We start from the raw sequence: 18,843 nt of genomic DNA, 5'->3' as shown, positions 1-18,843 counted from the left end.
TTCACATGGGACGGTTCCACCCGACAAAATATTGCAAGCGTATTCTTTACACAGATCATGATATTTTAAGGGAAGTTTGTCTGCAAAACTTCGGTAAGAAAACTAAAATGTCGCATAATATACTGGATCAATAGATTATAAATGTATCATATCATGGTTCGATTTCAATTGTAAAAAATCTCCTATGAGAAGGTAAACGATTCGGGTTGCAGAATGCAATTTGGAGGTTCTCGAATGTCAACATTGCAACTTATTCTGCTGGCCATTTTCAGTTTGTCATTTTCACAATCAAAAACACAGGCTCGATCATGTCTTAGTTCAAATTAGATATATCAATATGCATTTATACTGTGACATACATTTATATGGTGACAACGTCACAAACGTTATTTCTTAAACAAATAAATAGAATGAAGCACATGAAGAACAATTTCACAAATCATAACACCTGGTAAACAGGTACATCACCTGCAACAGACTCACAGCATCTGTACAGTATCTGTTTACGTCGTTAGATCCCAATTCTGGGACATTGAACAACTGTGGTAGTAAGAAATGTTAAAATGTGATGCTTGTTAAGTGATAATACTACATGGTGGCAATATAAGGCCAAAGGCCGGAAAACAAAGATGAGTAAAAGAAATTATCCCAAATGTAGCTCAAGTTACCTCTGGTCCTGACATGTACACCAGACCTGGTGTCAGGGCAAGATAAAACTGTGGCTATCCCGAATGGTGACTAGAAAGACATTGTAATACATTATTTCGTGATGTTTTCTTTCGGAATAATTTCTTTAAAAAAATGTATTGAAAGATTACTGTATCATTCACCTAGCATGTTGGACATTATGTTAATAAATAGTTAAAACACTCGACAATTGTAGTTTGAGTACGCAACATGTTATAATCTAAAATGAAGTAAGTTAATCCTTAGTTATTAACTAATTGATGGCATGGTGGTGGTATACTCCCAACAATGTTAGAGGTTTTACATGTCGAGATACTTTTGACAGGCACCGGTAACCTCTGACTGCCCATAGCAGATTTTCCTGATACTGACAATTAAATTTTCAAAGTTCGTATTTTGAAAAAATATAGCGTGTCAACTTACATTTAAATGATTAAAAGGGTCCAATATATATTCCTTTCCATAATTCCATGATTAAATGAGAAGAATTTCGTAGCAAACACACAAATTATGAAGTTTTCTTCTTCCGAAGCCAAGAAGAGCTCAAGCAGACAATACTGCCGGTAATGAAAGTAGAAATACCATGTGATTTACGGTTTACAATCCTTGTCCTACAAGCGGAATACAACAAAATCTGTATCATTTCATTCCGTTTGAAATACTCAAGACTATTTTGTATCAACCTAAAATTTAGGCAGCCATTTTCAAAACCGGCTAGAAAAGTGCTACAACGACATGGACATGTATATATTTTGTGTATTCTATACCGGATTATACTATATATTTGTGTCTGTGACATACATATGGAATATATATTGCATAAATGATGCGTAGACATTGTTGTAATGACCTGTCAACCACTTAAGTGTTTTTTTCAAGCATATTTCGTTGCACCTGGATTTCAGGCGGAAACTGCATCAAAGAATTAGTGCTTCGGAAATAAGAGGTCGCAGTCGGCAAAATCATATCCGATAGAAAAAAAACCGACCAGCGGCCTCTTATGTTATAGGAGTAGGTGTTGGTAGTGACTGTACATGTATAACCTTTTATTATTATCGTTGCTGGATATTTATTTTTCAGGCATCAGTAGTATGCAAGATGTCATGGTTGTCAGGATTGACAGGAAATGTTGAAGAATTTCTCAACAAAATTGACCAGTCAGCAGCTGGAGCCTTGAAGACTGAAAGTGAGACAAGTTACGCATCAGGAAATGTTTCTGGTAGTAAAAGAAGTGATCACACAGCTGATGCTGCTTCCTCAAGACAGTATATTCAAAATCCTGCACCTGTTGGTTCCACTAAATTAAGTGGTCAAGGAACAGACAAATCCTCACCATTTGTGACTAAACCAATTCGTCAAACACTTACAGGATTATCTAAATCACCAAGTACTCCACTACAGTCAAACATCAAACAGGGTAGTTCTCCCAGTCCAGTCCAAAAACCACAAGCAAGTGCAGTCTCCTCTGTATCAACTCCACAACAAGTATCTACAGTAACAACTCCAGGGGGCAAGAAAAAGATTGACTCTGATGAAGCTTTGTTTGACTTTCTAAATAGCAGTGATCCAGTGGAATCAACTAGAAAGAAAAGTACAACTCCAATCAGTAGTGCTAGACATTCGCGACAGTCAAGCACATCCTCCACCATATCAAGTAAAGGCAATAAGAGCTCGGATGCACCACCCTCGACAAGTGGATCATCAATAGTGCATATAGATTCAGTTGGACCAGGTTGGTGAAAGTCATAAAATCTGAAAATAATACAATACAGTAATTCTTAAAGGTTTTTTTTTTCAGTCCAAAACTTAATATCTGAGTCCCAAAAATCACTGAAATATCAAATTTTTGTGCATATAGCTAACTAAAATTACCAAAAGAAAAATAGGCTAATAAGAATCGTTTGTACTTGAATTACATCTATTTGTTGTAGCAAGTGAACGAGAAAGTCCAAACTCTGAGCCTGATGGGCTTGCTGATGTAGCAGCACTAGCTGATGCTATGCTAGAGCAAAGTCCTAGCAACAGCGTCCATAGCAACCAAGGGTCAGAAACAGCTGGGGAAGCTCATCAGAAAATGTCATCGCTAGAGCTGGAGAATAAGCTTCTGAAAAATGAAGTTGCTTCTCTTAACCAGGAGATGTCTTCCATCATACAGCGATCCAAGGATTCAAATTCTGGTACTGGAAGCTAATGTTGAGGCAAAGAAGTTGCATACGTTAAAATGTATTTTTTGAGCAGCTTGTTTACATTTGAAATTGAATTTCCCTACATAAACTTAGCGTTTTGTAAAAGTAAGGTACAAAGTGTTTGTTAATCATAATTTACAGGGAAATAATTGTTCCTATATGCATCTTATATTTGAAGTATATCAGTATTCTGATAATAGACTTTTATGCTAATAAAATGCATTGTATATGTTTTTTAGTTAGAATGCTATGCATTTCATCATTTTGATACAAGTTTTTATCTTTATTAGAATTGAATATTACAAAACAGAAGCTGGATTCTTATCATCAGTCAGCGTCCATGCATGACCAGCTAGTTCGTGAATTGCAGTCACGAGAATCAGATCTGACAGAGGCTTTGGGGGCCAAAGACTCCCAACTGGCTGTTCTTAGAGTCAGACTAGAGGAAGCTGACAAAGAGCTGTCAAGGAAAGAAGCATCTATACATGGTCTCCAGTCACACAGGGACAGGTAAATATTTTGTCTGTGTTATATAGGATCTCTAGTCACACAGGGACAGGTAAATAGGATCTCTAGTCACACAGGGACAGGTAAATACTTTGTGTTATATAGGATCTCTAGTCACACAGTGATAGGTAAATACCTTGTTATATAGGATCTGCAGTCACACAGGGACAGGTAAATACTTTGTCTGTGTTATATAGGATCTCTAGTCACACAGGGACAGGTAAATACTTTGTCTGTGTTATATAGGATCTCTAGTCACACAGGGACAGGTAAATACTTTGTCTGTGTTATATAGGATCTCCAGTCACACAGGGACAGGTAAATACTTTGTCTGTGTTATATAGAATCTCCAGTCACACAGGGACAGGTAAATACTTTGTCTGTGTTATATAGGATATCTAGTCACACAGGGACAGGTAAATACTTTGTCTGTGTTATATAGGATCTCCAGTCACACAGGGACAGGTAAATACTTTGTCTGTGTTATATAGGATCTCCAGTCACACAGGGACAGGTAAATACTTTGTCTGTGTTATATAGGATCTCCAGTCACACAGGGACAGGTAAATACTTTGTCTGTGTTATATAGAATCTCCAGTCACACAGGGACAGGTAAATACTTTGTCTGTGTTATATAGGATCTGTAGTCACACAGTGACAGGTAAATACTTTGTCTGTGTTATATAGGATCTGTAGTCACACAGGGACAGGTAAATACCTTGTCTGTGTTATATAGGATCTCTAGTCACACAGGGACAGGTAAATAGGATCTCTAGTCACACAGGGACAGGTAAATACCTTGTTTGTGTTATATAGGATCTACAGTCACACAGGGACAGGTAAATACTTTGTGTTATATAGGATCTGTAGTCACACAGTGACAGGTAAATACCTTGTCTGTGTTATATAGGATATCTAGTCACACAGGGACAGGTAAATACTTTGTCTGTGTTATATAGGATCTGTAGTCACACAGGGACAGGTAAATACTTTGTCTGTGTTATATAGGATCTCCAGTCACACAGGGACAGGTAAATACTTTGTCTGTGTTATATAGGATCTCCAGTCACACAGGGACAGGTAAATACTTTGTTATATAGGATCTCCAGTCACACAGGCGAGCAGGTAAAAACTTTGTGTTATATAGGATCTCCAGTCACACAGGCGAGCAGGTAAAAACTTTGTGTTATATAGGATCTCCAGTCACACAGGGACAGGTAAATACTTTGTCTGTGTTATATAGGATCTCCAGTCACACAGGGACAGGTAAATACTTTGTCTGTGTTATATAGGATCTCCAGTCACACAGGGACAGGTAAATACTTTGTCTGTGTTATATAGGATCTCCAGTCACACAGGCGAGCAAGTAAAAATTTTGTCTAATTTAATACTTATAGTATACAGAATAGCCACTCACACACAGAATAGTAAGTTATTTGGGGAATATAGGTGATAAAATAGTATGAAAACATAATTTTTTTGGAAGAAAACATTATCTAAATATCTTCCATTTCTGTAGATATATTTCTAGAATTTTATTGGTTTACTTCTGAATCAGTATCTACTTTCTCATCTTCACTAGCCAAGGCTTCTGATTACGTTACAATCCTAGAACTCTTGGTAGATATAGTCGTCGGTTCATGGAGTGTAACATAATCAGAAGTCTTGGCTAGCGAAGATGCTACTTTCTATACTTGGAATATTGACTAAGCTATTGAAACTGCAGGTAAATAGCCTATAGACACTTTATATGTTTTACCTGTCTCCCCAAAACCTCCAGTCTCTCAGATTTAGGTAAGGCAAGCTCATGGACAATTTCAAAAGCTGATCCAACCTTGACAGGACATGAGTTAATTTGGATAACATGGAATATTTCATTTTGGTTTAAAATACTTGTGTATTCAATTCAATTCAATTCAATTTGTTTATTGACCTTGAGCTTTACAGCTCATCAGTACAAAACATGTATAACAATTCATACACTGTACAGTTTGCAGGCACTGCATGATAGCAGTGTAGAACAAAGAAAATAAATTAGGAGATATAGGCCTACATTAAGTCATACTTTTTCGTATTTGTGTAGCATCATATATATATATCTACTCAACATTGATAAATCTTTGAAATTAGTTGTACATGTGTATACATGTAGATTATGATAAGACTTTCAATGTATTATTATAGGATACTTCAGGATCATACAGATTCCAGTGGTATGCACAGTCAGGCCCTCGACACTCTCAAGTATAAACTAGTGGAGGTTGAGACTGCACTACAGAGGGAACAGGAGGCATACAAAAAGGCTCAGGTATGTACAGCCATTGTAATAAATGTGTTGTCATAGTAACAAACCTGATGTCATAGAAACAAACCCACTGTAGGAAAAACAACCATACTGTAATAATAACAAATTTATTGCCATAGTACCAAACCTGCTATCATTGTTACATATCTATTGTCATAGTAATACATATACTGTAAAAGTAAAACAAAGTATTGTCAATCCTGCTGCCATGACAACAAACCGTCTGCTATATAGTCAATCTTAATGTCATAGTAACACATATATCTTACCTTCTGTCATAGTGATAAACCTTCTGTCATAGTGATGAATCTACTGTTATAGTGATAAACCTACTGTTATAGTGATACACCTACTGTTATAGTGATAAACCTACTGTCATAGTGATAAACCTACTGTTATAGTGATAAACCTACTGTCATAGTGATAAACCTACTGTCATAGTGATAAACCTACTGTTATAGTGATAAACCTACTGTTATAGTGATACACCTACTGTCTTAGTGATAAACCTACTGTTATAGTGATAAACCTACTGTCATAGTGATAAACCTACTGTCATAGTGATAAATCTACTGTTATAGTGATAAACCTACTGTTATAGTGATGAACCTACTGTCATAGTGATAAACCTATTGTCATAGTGATACACCTACTGTCAGTGATAAACCTACTGTCATAGTGATAAACCTGCTGTCATAGTGATAAACCTACTGTCATAGTGATAAACCTACTATCATAGTGATAAACCTACTGTTATAGTGATAAACCTACTGTCATAGTGATAAACCTACTGTTATAGTGATTAACCTACTGTTATAGTGATGAACCTACTGTCATAGTGATAAACCTATTGTCATAGTGATACACCTACTGTCAGTGATAAACCTACTGTCATAGTGATAAACCTGCTGTCATAGTGATAAACCTACTGTCATAGTGATAAACCTACTGTCATAGTGATAAACCTACTGTTATAGTGATAAACCTATTGTCATAGTGATAAACCTACTGTCAGTGATAAACCTACTGTAATAGTGATAAACCTACTGTTATAGTGATAAACCTACTGTTATATTGATAAACCTACTGTCATATTAATAAACCTACTGTTATATTGATAAACCTTCTGTTATGGTGATAAACCTACTGTCATAGTGATAAACCTACTGTCATAGTGATAAACCTACTGTCATAGTGATAAACCTACTGTCATAGTGATAAACCTACTGTCATAGTGATAAACCTACTGTTATAGTGATAAACCTACTGTTATATTGATAAACCTATTGTCATAGTGATAAACCTACTGTCATAGTGATAAACCTACTGTCATAGTGATAAACCTACTGTCATAGTGATAAACCTGCTGTCATAGTGATAAACCTACTGTTATAGTGATAAACCTTCTGTTATGGTGATAAACCTACTGTCATAGTGATAAACCTACTGTCATAGTGATAAACCTACTGTCATAGTGATAAACCTACTGTTATAGTGATAAACCTAATGTTATAGTGATAAACCTACTGTCATAGTGATAAACCTACTGTCATAGTGATAAACCTACTGTCATAGTGATAAACCTAATGTTATAGTGATAAACCTACTGTTATAGTGATAAACCTACTGTCATAGTGATAAACCTACTGTTATAGTGATAAACCTACTGTCATAGTGATAAACCTACTGTTATAGTGTAAATCCCATTATAATTCACTCCCCTGAATTTCTATAAGGATTGAATGTAATACTTTTGTAGCAAGAGGCGTCAGATAGACAAAGTCGACTGGAAAATGAACAGAGAAGTCTGGCTGAAGCCCTTACCTCCTCAGAACGGAAATTTAATGAGGAAAAAGGTACATATATATGAGGAATGTCAGCATTTTAATCTTCACTCTTCAAAGTGTTTGATTTAAATTTTCTAACTCATATTAAAGACAAAAATTAAGGATGTAAAGAGTAACTAGTCTAACAAAAAAACAACAACAACAACTCTAGACTTGAAACATTTAAACTGACATTGATTTTGATAATTTTCAATATCCTTTTAAGTGTTTAACTGGTAGTGATTTAACACTTGTGATATTACTGTTTGAATTTCATTATCGAAATGTGTTACTTTCATAATGTTGTTTTATTTTTGAGTATCAAAAAATGTTTCCCTTACATTTTTGGAAAATTATCACTTTGCTCATTCATTCACATCATTCTATTTAAAATTCTGATCTGACTCTATGATGTGAAGATATGTAATGAAATTTTGTAAAACAAATGAGAAAATCTATATCATTGCTTGTTTGCTGGATTTATATATCAGAATATGTCCTTTAAGTTCATCTCATTCATGGAATTAATTTTAATAGCAGAAAGGTACAAGTTAAAAATTGGTAATGAATACCACAACAAGTGGTTTGGTCTGAAATGATTGGTATCATTGTTGAGTGGCCCCAGGGAAATGTGACAGGACTCCATAAATTTGGCTTACATTTGCCTTCATGTAATCCAATACTTATTTAAGATGAAGCAATCACAAAATAATATCTCGTATGATTTACATGTATTTTTTCAGCCAAAGTTTCTGAAATATCTGTCCAGATGAAAACACTCAAGAGTAGTGCTGACTCGGCCAAACAAGAACTGTCAGAGTACAAGGAGAAGGCCACAAGGATACTGCAGGTATTTTACCCAAACCTTGGTTTACCTGGAGAAAGGTCTACTGTCAGCTAACTTAATTTATATGGTTTTAATTTACCGCTAAATCTCTTGATACTTTCTAACTTTGCTAAACCCAATTTGTTAACGTCAGGGTGCCTTTGGCACCTGCCGTTATAGGCGTGGTGGGAAAATGTTGTTACTGACAGATCTGTTCCGGCTAACTATTCCTCTTTTCTGTCATACAAATTATATACATCCGCAGCCTAATATAGTTCCTATTTTGATAACAATTATTGACACAATTTAAGTGATGTAAACCGTATTTACTGCAATTATTTAAAATGAAATGTGAATGTTTGGTGTTCTAAACTATTTTAGAGTATAAATATTAACCTTTTTCCTCGTCAGTATATGCAATTTTGTTGGCGTAGGATTACGTAGTTCTGTCTCGATACTGCCTTGAAAACGAAAGTAGAAAAATCAGTTTGATCGTCGTGGAAATTTACATGCATTCACAGAGAAACTATCCACATCTGTTCATCCTGAGTTCATATGCAGGAACATTTGATAGCTTAAAACCAATCCTATTTACGTAGTCAAATGCACCCGAGCATTCTACGAGATAACTTCAGCTGTCACGTGACTCATCACTAGTCAGCCAAAATGGCGGTTATGTCTACTGTAACTAAACCAACGACCGTTCGCAGTTTCATATTCATTTGTATGTCGCTAGAATACGCAAGAAATATGACCAGGAATTTAGGGCAAGTTGTAACAAACTACATTGCCGTTTTTCGTGAGGATTTTATTAAATAAGGTTATTATTTGTTGTTTGAAAAGAATCTAATGATTGTGATCCGTGACTGATCATGATGTACTGGTGTCGGTGTCAAAACTAGATATGTCTCGTCGGACAACGCGACCGCAGTTTTCTATCGGAGTGAAAATGTGTTACTACGGGTCATAAAATAGATGTTTGATAGGCCTTATTAATAACTTATAGTATAAATAAAATTTAAAAAAAAAACTTCGGCTGTGTACATCTTGGATTTTATCTTTAGTTGTAGTTACTTGAACAACATGTTCTGTTAATAGACCGATTTGTCGTTCAGTTGATTCTTTTTTTTCAAAGTTTACAAGCAGCTTTACTGATTCAGGCGTATATCAATAATTTTCCACAAGCATTAAAGAAATGAGGAAAGAACTATACTCGGCTTTTGTAAAGTTGTCAGCTGATATATATGTTATACATGTTTTCTTGAATATATATATAGAACAGGAATACCAGGGCCAGATGAAGACATTTCATCTGATACAAATGTAACTGTCTGACTATAAAATCCAATTTTAAATTTCTTATAATATGACCTCAGACCCTGACGTTTCTCAGGGCCTTTGGCCCTTTGATTGTGTTGGGAGATATACTCCAATAATCTATAGGCATCCTATCTTATTTGTCAGGTCACCAACTTAAAATATATATTAGTGCTACACATGTATGGGGAATTTCAGTAATATATTTCAGTATTGCAGACCCACATTGGTAGGTGCAAGAACTCTTTTTATCTATGTGAATAATTTAGTATGTAGCACATGACCATTCTATTTTTAGTCCAAGGAGAGACTAATTGCCAGTCTAAGAGAGGGGTCTGGAGCTGCAGGGGAGATGGCTGGAGTGTCCAGTCTGGAGTATGACTCGGTCAAACAGGAGCGTGACATGTTTAGGGACGAGCTTCAGCAATCCAGGATGACTGTGGACAGTCTAAGGGTAGAACTGCAGGTAAAGAACCATGGTTTTGGACTGTGTTTTAGTATTTCCTTAGGACTTCTGTTATATCCCAGCCAGTAGAGAGAAACTATGAAGAATGCAATAAAAAATTCTTTCTGTATAAAAATGTATTTTGTGTCTCACAAATTATTTTAGTACTAATGCAATTTTGTGGTAAAACAATTGCAGTTTGTTCATAAATATACTTTATAAAAGTAAATTTAAATTAAGCTTAACTAGATGTGTGATTGTATAATGGAGATACCTAAAGGCCATGTTTGAAGTTCTACAGTATTTTAGTTTAGTAGGACACATTTTATTTTCATACATAAATGAAAGTGTTTAATATCAAAATGATATATTTGATAAAAAATTCAAGTTCATGTTGAGTTTGTTGACAAGCATAATTTACAATGGTAACATCAATAGATTCCCTCTACTTCTAGGAAAGTGGTTGATTGACAGACATTATTAATAGATTTCTTTGTCGGGTCTTTCTAATCAGCTTGAATGACATTATATCATTGTAATTACCCTATTGTGGATCTGATAACGTTCAGTAATGTATGAACAATGGCACTATTGTGGAAAAATAAAGACCTACCTCCGAAGTAAGGAGGTAAGCGCCTTATATGTGTTATATAGACCACAGGGGTCCCTTCCGTCCTTATCAAGGGGAGTGCTAACCTTCTCTCCTTTCTTACAACACAACCATTACTAGTATCTATCTTGGTTATATACCAACAAATCTATTTATTGTGAAATATAGGTGTTATTAGTTTCAATAATTTTATTCATTATCTCTAAATATAAATTCAGTTTTGGCACCACTGTCTTTTCATATACCTATAATTTACAAGTATAATGAAAGGTTAATTTTGGTTAGCTTCAAACAATATTTTATGGTATTTTCTGTTAGATAGGATGTTTTTTCCTGTAAATTAAGAAGATGAGGTGTAAGGGGAGGTAATTTTATATTATCTCCCCTTATTACGTAGTGTAATGTTTGGAGACTAAGAAATGATAATTCATTGTGTTTATAAGTCCAATTTGAATTTTCATTTATTTTTAAGAGTACCTTTGTAATTGAAATTTTAAGATGCTTATTGTACCATGTTTTAACTTAATAGGTATAATTAGGTTCATGCATGGATTGACATATTGGTGTGTAAACAGTTTAAATATTGTTACCAATGGTACTTTATTGACCATTTCCTAACCTACTTTGAAAATGAATGATATTCCTGATTATATATTTTTTTAAATAAGTTTAGATTTTGTTGTGAAAAAAAGAAAAAAGAAACAAATCTGTATTAGATGAAATAGGCTCAGAAATATTTTAGGTGTAAATTTACTTGAATTTTTTGTCTGGCTTATGAGCTTCAAATGTACAGAATTTGTCTGATGTTGCTGAATATATTTTTGTGATGGAGATCATTTTGTGCATTTCATATCAGGATCTAGAGGGACAGTTACAGCGTGACAGTGATGAGGCCAATGACCAGATTTGTGCTCTAGAGGACAACCTTATGACTGAGAAACGTCGACGGGAGGACGCTGAGACTGAACTCCTCAAACAGAAACAGGTTGGTCTAACTAAATAGTGATAAGAATGGATTGATGCATGTCTTTACATGTATACAACATTCATTTTGCTCAACAGAACCCCCCCCCCCCCCCCCCTAAAAAAAAAGATCCATCACAACTTTTCTTATTAACCAGGAAAATAGCTTTTCTTAATAACCAGGTAACTGTTCTAATATACGACCATTAATTACCATTAATGATGTATTTTCAAAAGGAATTAAAATTAATAATTTTTCATTTATCTAGGAGATGCAGTATTCAATAGAGGAGATTCACAAACAAAAAGGAACATTTCAGAACTGTGTTAGAGACAGAGAAATGGAAATAGAAAGACTCAGAAATCAGGTATGTCTGCAAATGAGATGGTTTTACCAAAAAAAAAAAAAAAAAAAAAAATCATTATTTCAAATTATTTCAATTACCAGTACTGCCAAACAGGCATATAAGAGGTGCATTTGATTAAAATAATTCTAGTTTATGGTAAGCATTGAGGTCATTTGAACATGACCCCTCACCAGACACAGTCAGATATCTATAACTTAATCAATTGAGCATGAGGGGTGTATCCATGTGAGCTCCCACTCACTTTATTTTAAATGTTAACATCTTATAATGTTTGTATTGTGTAGTATAATAGTTCTTCAGCTTTGTAAAGAATTGCAATACATATTGAAATTGATATGACAGTGACTTGTGCTTTTGTAGCTCACAACAAAGTCGATCAGTTCTACATCTGAGAATGAACTAGAATCTCGTGTGAGGTCACTGACAGAGAGCCTCATACACAAACAGACAATGCTGGAGGCATTGAGTACAGAGAAAAACTCACTCACCCTGCAGCTTGAGAGACTTGAGGTAAGGCTTATATCTACGCTTGTTTTGTGAGATAATTACAGGTAAACCACATACAGTCAAACCTCGATGATTCAAACTTCGTTGATTCAAATTTCTCGCTGTATCAAACTTTTTGCTTGGTCCCAAATTTCCTCACTATATAACTATAAAACGCTAATAACGAACCTATGTATGATTCAAATTTTTATAAATCAAAGTTTTCGATGTATCAAAGTTTTTTCATGGCCCGTTAGCTATGGTATTATAGGTAATTGACATCTCATGATTCGAACAAAATTTTCTATCTGTACTGACCACTGGACAGGTGTTTGTCGTGAACCCCGCTGCAAGATTTCACACCTCTCCCTCAAATGCCCTGACTGACAATCGGGATAATGATAGCATGTGTTGTCACTCCCGATCATGGGGTTAATTAATATTCAGACTCAATTGATAGATAAATGGTGTATTTAGAAGCCATGGCATTTAATCACTCCGGTAGATCTCCGCCGCCATTAAAATCAGCGATCGGTGAGTAAATTTTACAGAACAGTAAAACAAGCAGATCAATTTTAAACACAAACAATTAGCAATGTCTTCACTCATATTCAAAGTGTCACGTTTCAAACTTATACATAAACATCCATGTAAATCGATTATTTGTCATTCAATCATGCATTCTCCAACCGATCGGCATTCCGTATTTTATATGCACATAACGTAAACACATGTGTCTTTAGCAGAAAAACATTGTACTTCTTTTGCTTTATCTGTTAGACGTGATATAAGTGTTTTGTAACCGATACATAGTTTGTTTAATTAATAAAATGCTTAGGTATAATTGATGAAAAGTATTTTCATTTTGTTGGGTTTGAGGTAAATTAACTAAACTTTTCGATGTGAGCCTGACAGGCGACGATTAACACGAAGACACTGAGGACATGTAACGTTAACAGATATGGTCATTATCAAGAAAACATTGATCTGTTGTCAACCATGAATAATTCGAAGTCCCGCTGTTTTGAAGTTTTTCTGTTAGTCCCTTGAATTTCGAAACATCGAGGTTTGACTGTATTTACTAGATGTGTGAAATAATAATCTAATAAGATGAAATCGTATTTGTGTTTTAGTGTTATTTCATCACATTAACACCAGTGTTCAGTAGAGAAAGTTTATAGATCCTGATATTGGTTGGGCAGAAGGTCAAGTGAATGCTTCAGAAATGTTCTTTGCTGAATGGAATACTATCATTCAATGGTACAAGTGCATGATGCATCAGATCAGTTATTCAAATATTTCAATAGATCTAAAAAATTTCAGTCCTTTTTCAGTTTGTTATAAAACTCTTAGTTATACAGATATTTTCTAATATAGGCCACACATCAACATGGAAGTATATTTTTATATTTTTATCAATATGATAAAAAAACACACAAAACACTGCTTAACCCAAGCTCAGTAAGGGCTATTTCAGAATTTTGAAACAAGGAATAGCCATCTATAATTAGTGAACGATTCTCGGTTTTAAAAATTCTTAACCAAAAAATAACCAAATAAAAAAACATTTCCATTTCAAGTTTTGATGTCTAAGATATTCTGGATATACTGCAATCTGCAGTACATTAAAAGCTGGGTTGTGTAGGTAGAAGTTAGCCTAATGTTACATTGCAAGTTGGGTTTTATAAATGGTTTGTGTAGTTACAGTTATACTGGTATGCTTCATCGATAAAATGGGTTTGTTGATGAATACTTACATTGTAACTAAGTTAGGTTTTGTAGATAAACAGTTACATTTATAAGTTTGTCTTTGCAGATGCAGTATAAAGATGTCCAGGCCTCGTCTCTGAGGACCAACACGGCTGTCGTCCATGTCAACGATGATGATGAAGGTATATAAAGTGCCACACAAAATATTTTGTCCATAAACAAGTGTCACTTTGATACATATAAATGATTGGATGATAATTTCAGCAGCATAGACAAATCTTACAACAAAATCATATGATATAATTTGTGGGATACAATTAGAAAAAAAATAATCTGATAAAAAAAATCTGTTTTTTCAAGAGAAATTTATGATTACTGTATATTAACAGTGCGACAGAGACTACCAGCGTTCATGCGTGAGGCAGCCACAGACACAGAAGTGACCAAAAAAATGAAGCGGGCTGCCAACTCTATTGATAAGCTCGGGTAAGATGGTCATCCAAGTAATAGTGGTTTAAGTAGAACTGTTGAAATATTTTCATTTTACTGAGTTGCAATATGTTATCAATGTACCTGCTTTATAAATGGAATATTAGGTGAAGAATAGTCTCTTTGTATTAATATATGTACTCAATTATTCTTTTACATTTTCAAGTTCTCTTTTATCTTTGACATATCCGGTGTCAAAAAGAAATCATTGAATATTGTTAAATAATTTTTTTGATAATTCTTTCAACATATTCGGTATAACAGTATACTAAGTCTTCATCAGCTGACTTTTCTGATTGTAGAATACGCCTTGGAGTTTTCCTAAGGAGATACCCCATTGCCAGAGTATTTGTGATATTATACATGGTGAGTAGCTCCTGCGGTAAAAAACGCCTCAAGCTTGCTCCAGACATCATTTATCTTTCTGACTGAAATGCCACAGGTCTTACCGATTAACATAGCAAAACCCCATCACATAATTGTGTTGCAGACACATGTTAATAAGACCTAAGCCGTGATTGGCTCAATGGTTCTCATGGTTTCAATTATGATGTCACAAATTTATGAAACTTAGTTTTCATTTCTACTGGCCAGAGACTTAGAAAATAAAGCAATTGTAGCCTCTTCTTATTTTGTTTTATTTATCTCAGGACTGAAATATTTCCTAATCAGTTTTGGAGAGTTACAATAAGGTTGTGTCCTATTATTTAGGCAATGCTGCACCTTTGGGTTATGGTTGTGTTGCTGACGTACCAGCCGGAGATGCATGGGGCTGACCATGGACAACCATTGCCTCCACCTGGCGCCCGCTGAAGAGTGCTGGCACTCGCAGACAACAGCTGTGTTATTAAACTATTTATGTCTTTCTGCTGTTTGGTACAGCAAGGGGAACAACTCTTTCACTCCATAAGATCATGTCCATTAAGTCCTTTCTTGTTTTGTCGTTGTCTGATGGTACCCCAGGTGATACGATACTCTCCTTAGGATGACTGCTTGCTTCGGTGTCATATAAACCATTTAAGTGCGAGTTCAATCGGAATCTACCGACTATGGTCTTAATAAAGAGGAGCAAATTCACTTTTATTACATGTTAAGAGCATGTGTAGAGAAACTAGCAGGTACAATGAATATGTCCGGTAATTGACTATGGATTAACATCCAGATTTAATGTGTCTGACCACAGGAATTAGACACCATTTGTACATTCACCACCACTTGGAAGCATGGCATTGGTAGGTTTTTGTTTTTTTTGTTTTTTGTTTATTTTTTCATTTCAACAAATTTTGTTATTATAAAACAAATGGATTGGACAACAGGCAAGCCTATATAAGTCCCCTCCAATATCTTGTTTATCTGTATAGTATGGAATATAGGAATCTTAGTAAAATTTTGATGATTGAACTTGTAACACATTCAATCTATTTGACTTAAATTTTACCAAGGTAGATGTGGGAATAGTGTAATTCCTTTAAACTTTATATTGCAATTCAAATACTGGAAAACATTTTATAAAGCATTTTGAGCTATAGATGTCTGCTTCATTTTCATTTTCTTATTAATGGAGAGCTACGTGGCATATGTGTTAAATTTGTTGAAACCGTGTGGTATACAGTCTATACTACAAGTTTGTTCAGCTTTTACGGAAAACCTTAAGACATATTGTATGTATTGAGAGTTTTAAGAATTTTTACGGAAAATTTGAAAAAAATACATTTGTACTCTATACAAGTTTGTTATGTATTTATTAAAAAGTTCAAAATGTACAGGCTATGTGACGCCCAGCTGTGTTTTTGCTTATCTCTATTGGAATTATTTGTCAGTTTGTTATATCTTCAATTTGGTGTGAAACCAAAATGCAAGTGTTTTACATTATAAGCATTAGATATATCTTTTTATGTGGATCTTTAGTTTTGTGTTATTTATTTCATTTTAATTTTATAAAATTCGATTTTTTATGTACATCTTAAATACTGGTACAGTGAAATAATCCAGTATATGTTTAATTACTTTTGGTAGGATTCTCAATACATCAGTTTTCACGAAAACACTATGTCGATTTGGTTTTGTATTACTTAATGTCCTGTTAACACCGATGGTCATTTAGGACAGCTCTCTCTGTCCTATAAAGACTACCATTATAAAAATATTCCTAATTCAATATAGTGCAATCTTTATTTAAACTCTGAAAAGTTACCAATGAAGCATAATTATAATGCACTTCAACTTGAAATTTTAAGCAGTTTAGTTTAGTGTTAATACTTATCATTTTAATCATGATATGGAAAGTAAGTATTATTTATCATAGGTAAGCAATAAGTTCTGATATATATTAAGTATATTGTTTTCTTCTGTAAAAGAAATAAGCACTTGCATGGGTTCAGTGCCAGGTTGTGCGTTGACTTGCCGGTAGTGCCCTGTTAAGGACGATATTAAAAAGATTTGGGCAATGACATTGTTGGTAGATATTTGTTATTACCATGTAATGGTAATATTCTTTAGTTTGTGATCGTATTGATCTGGTGATTACATATTGTGGAACTTAAAAGATATGCTTCATTTAATTTAAGTGAGAGATGTATATGAAGTGACAGAGATGCCTTGTTTAGCAAAGAGAAGAAGAATTTCGTATCATTACGCAAGAAACAAATCATTATGAAGTGGCACTATTATTGGTCACAAAACTGTAGCAAGAAAAAGGTCCAGTCTACTTTTCGTAGTTGTGTAAAAATACACAATGTTTTCTGGATAATGATAGACAAATCCTAAGTAATATTTGTGTAGCATGATACAATTGATCTGTGATACATTGTTTTATTATCTTGGTGTGCAAGCCTTGGGTGACATGGTTCCAGAAAAAATATTTCAGGGTCCTCATTTTTTCCATGAGAACTACACTTGTACACCATGCTATGTAATGTTTGACAATTTTATTAAGTGCTCATCAGATTAGATACTTCGATACTGAAGCTTGTATACACGGTAGATTTCAGCATTGTCCTTTCATTTTCCACTATCCGTAGTAGAATATGCATTTTCTGTGTCAGAATTTTAATTCACATGGACAGAAATGTTTGTACAGTATGATGGTTCAATGTATGCGTAAAAACAAATTTCTTAGCAGACATCATTGAAGTGTATATGTGAGAGTTATTTGGTTACAAATACAAATTCTCTCTATATAAAGAACATATCTTTGGAAATGGAACATGTTTTCTTGAGAGGTTGTCAAGTTCATCCTCCAGAACAAAATTTATTGTGTTGTTTTTTTGTTACAAATGTAGGAAAAAAATGACATGGCTGTTATAAGGCCGTGTACAAGTGATGACATGGCTGTTATAAGGCCGTGTACAAGTGTTGACATGGCTGTTATAAGGCCATGTACAAGTGATGACATAAGGCTTTGTAAAACTGCAAGAAGCAACATGACTGTTATCAGGCACATGTACAAGTTGGGACAACATCAACATTATTTAGCTGGTGAATATGAATACTGTTATTGGAATTTGTACATGTAAACTGTGATCAGAAAGGTCAAAGATTTGAGAGGAATGTGTGTGTTTGAATTTTATGTACATAGCATATTATGATACATTGTCAGTCACCAGAGTTTGATTGTATATCAACAAGACAACTGTGATTACTGACGATGATTATGATTGTGTGTTTGTTATGTAATATAGTGGTTAACATTAAATAATATATTATTGCTTCAAGCATAATTTGTAAATTTAAAATAAAAGAGGGAACCCATACTTGATGTGTTTTTGTTTATCGTCAAATTTTCACTTAACAATTTCTCTTTATTGTCAAACTTTTTAATGCTGGTCAAGGTTTGATACTTAAATGTATACTTGATAGTGTGTAGGACTATTTGAATAAATAATATGATAAAGCACTAATTAAGTTAATGTAAATAGTCTGAAATTAATTGATGGCATCATTTCCATGGCCAGGGTCTAGTTGTTCAAAGGGGCGATTAGGTTAATCAACAATTTTAAAATCCTGATAAAATCATTTTTGGTAAAACAAATTTGACATTTTTTTTGAAATTGTAACATTGGCAGTTTCTTCTTACCTGCCCATTAAAGAATTAACACACTCAGGGTTTGAAGTAAAAG

The 18,843-nt window shown here is 34.2% G+C and overlaps 1 protein-coding gene and 1 non-coding gene across 2 annotated transcripts; one reads left to right on the top strand and one right to left on the bottom strand.

Annotated features, from left to right (window-relative positions):
* Positions 1–14: 14 nt before the first annotated feature.
* Positions 15–18,477, top strand: LOC117323564 (golgin subfamily A member 5-like). The gene is made up of 15 exons (XM_033878853.1): positions 15–93; positions 1,768–2,419; positions 2,619–2,864; positions 3,164–3,383; positions 5,565–5,688; positions 7,445–7,541; positions 8,255–8,361; positions 9,953–10,120; positions 11,566–11,694; positions 11,942–12,040; positions 12,401–12,550; positions 14,343–14,418; positions 14,626–14,722; positions 15,028–15,091; positions 15,437–18,477. Exons 2-15 carry the CDS (start codon positions 1,786–1,788, stop codon positions 15,536–15,538), a joined length of 2,313 nt encoding a protein of 770 aa, XP_033734744.1. The 5' UTR covers positions 15–93; positions 1,768–1,785; the 3' UTR covers positions 15,539–18,477.
* Positions 10,696–10,817, bottom strand: LOC117324716. Its single transcript, XR_004532051.1, has one exon. It is a non-coding gene; the product is annotated as a U6atac minor spliceosomal RNA (small nuclear RNA).
* Positions 18,478–18,843: the final 366 nt, after the last annotated feature.

This window comes from Pecten maximus, chromosome 3, assembly GCF_902652985.1.
Source record: "Pecten maximus chromosome 3, xPecMax1.1, whole genome shotgun sequence".
NCBI classification, from domain to species: Eukaryota; Metazoa; Mollusca; class Bivalvia; order Pectinida; family Pectinidae; genus Pecten; species Pecten maximus.
Note: the sequence above shows the minus strand (reverse complement) of the source record. Positions and strands in the feature narration are given on the sequence as shown.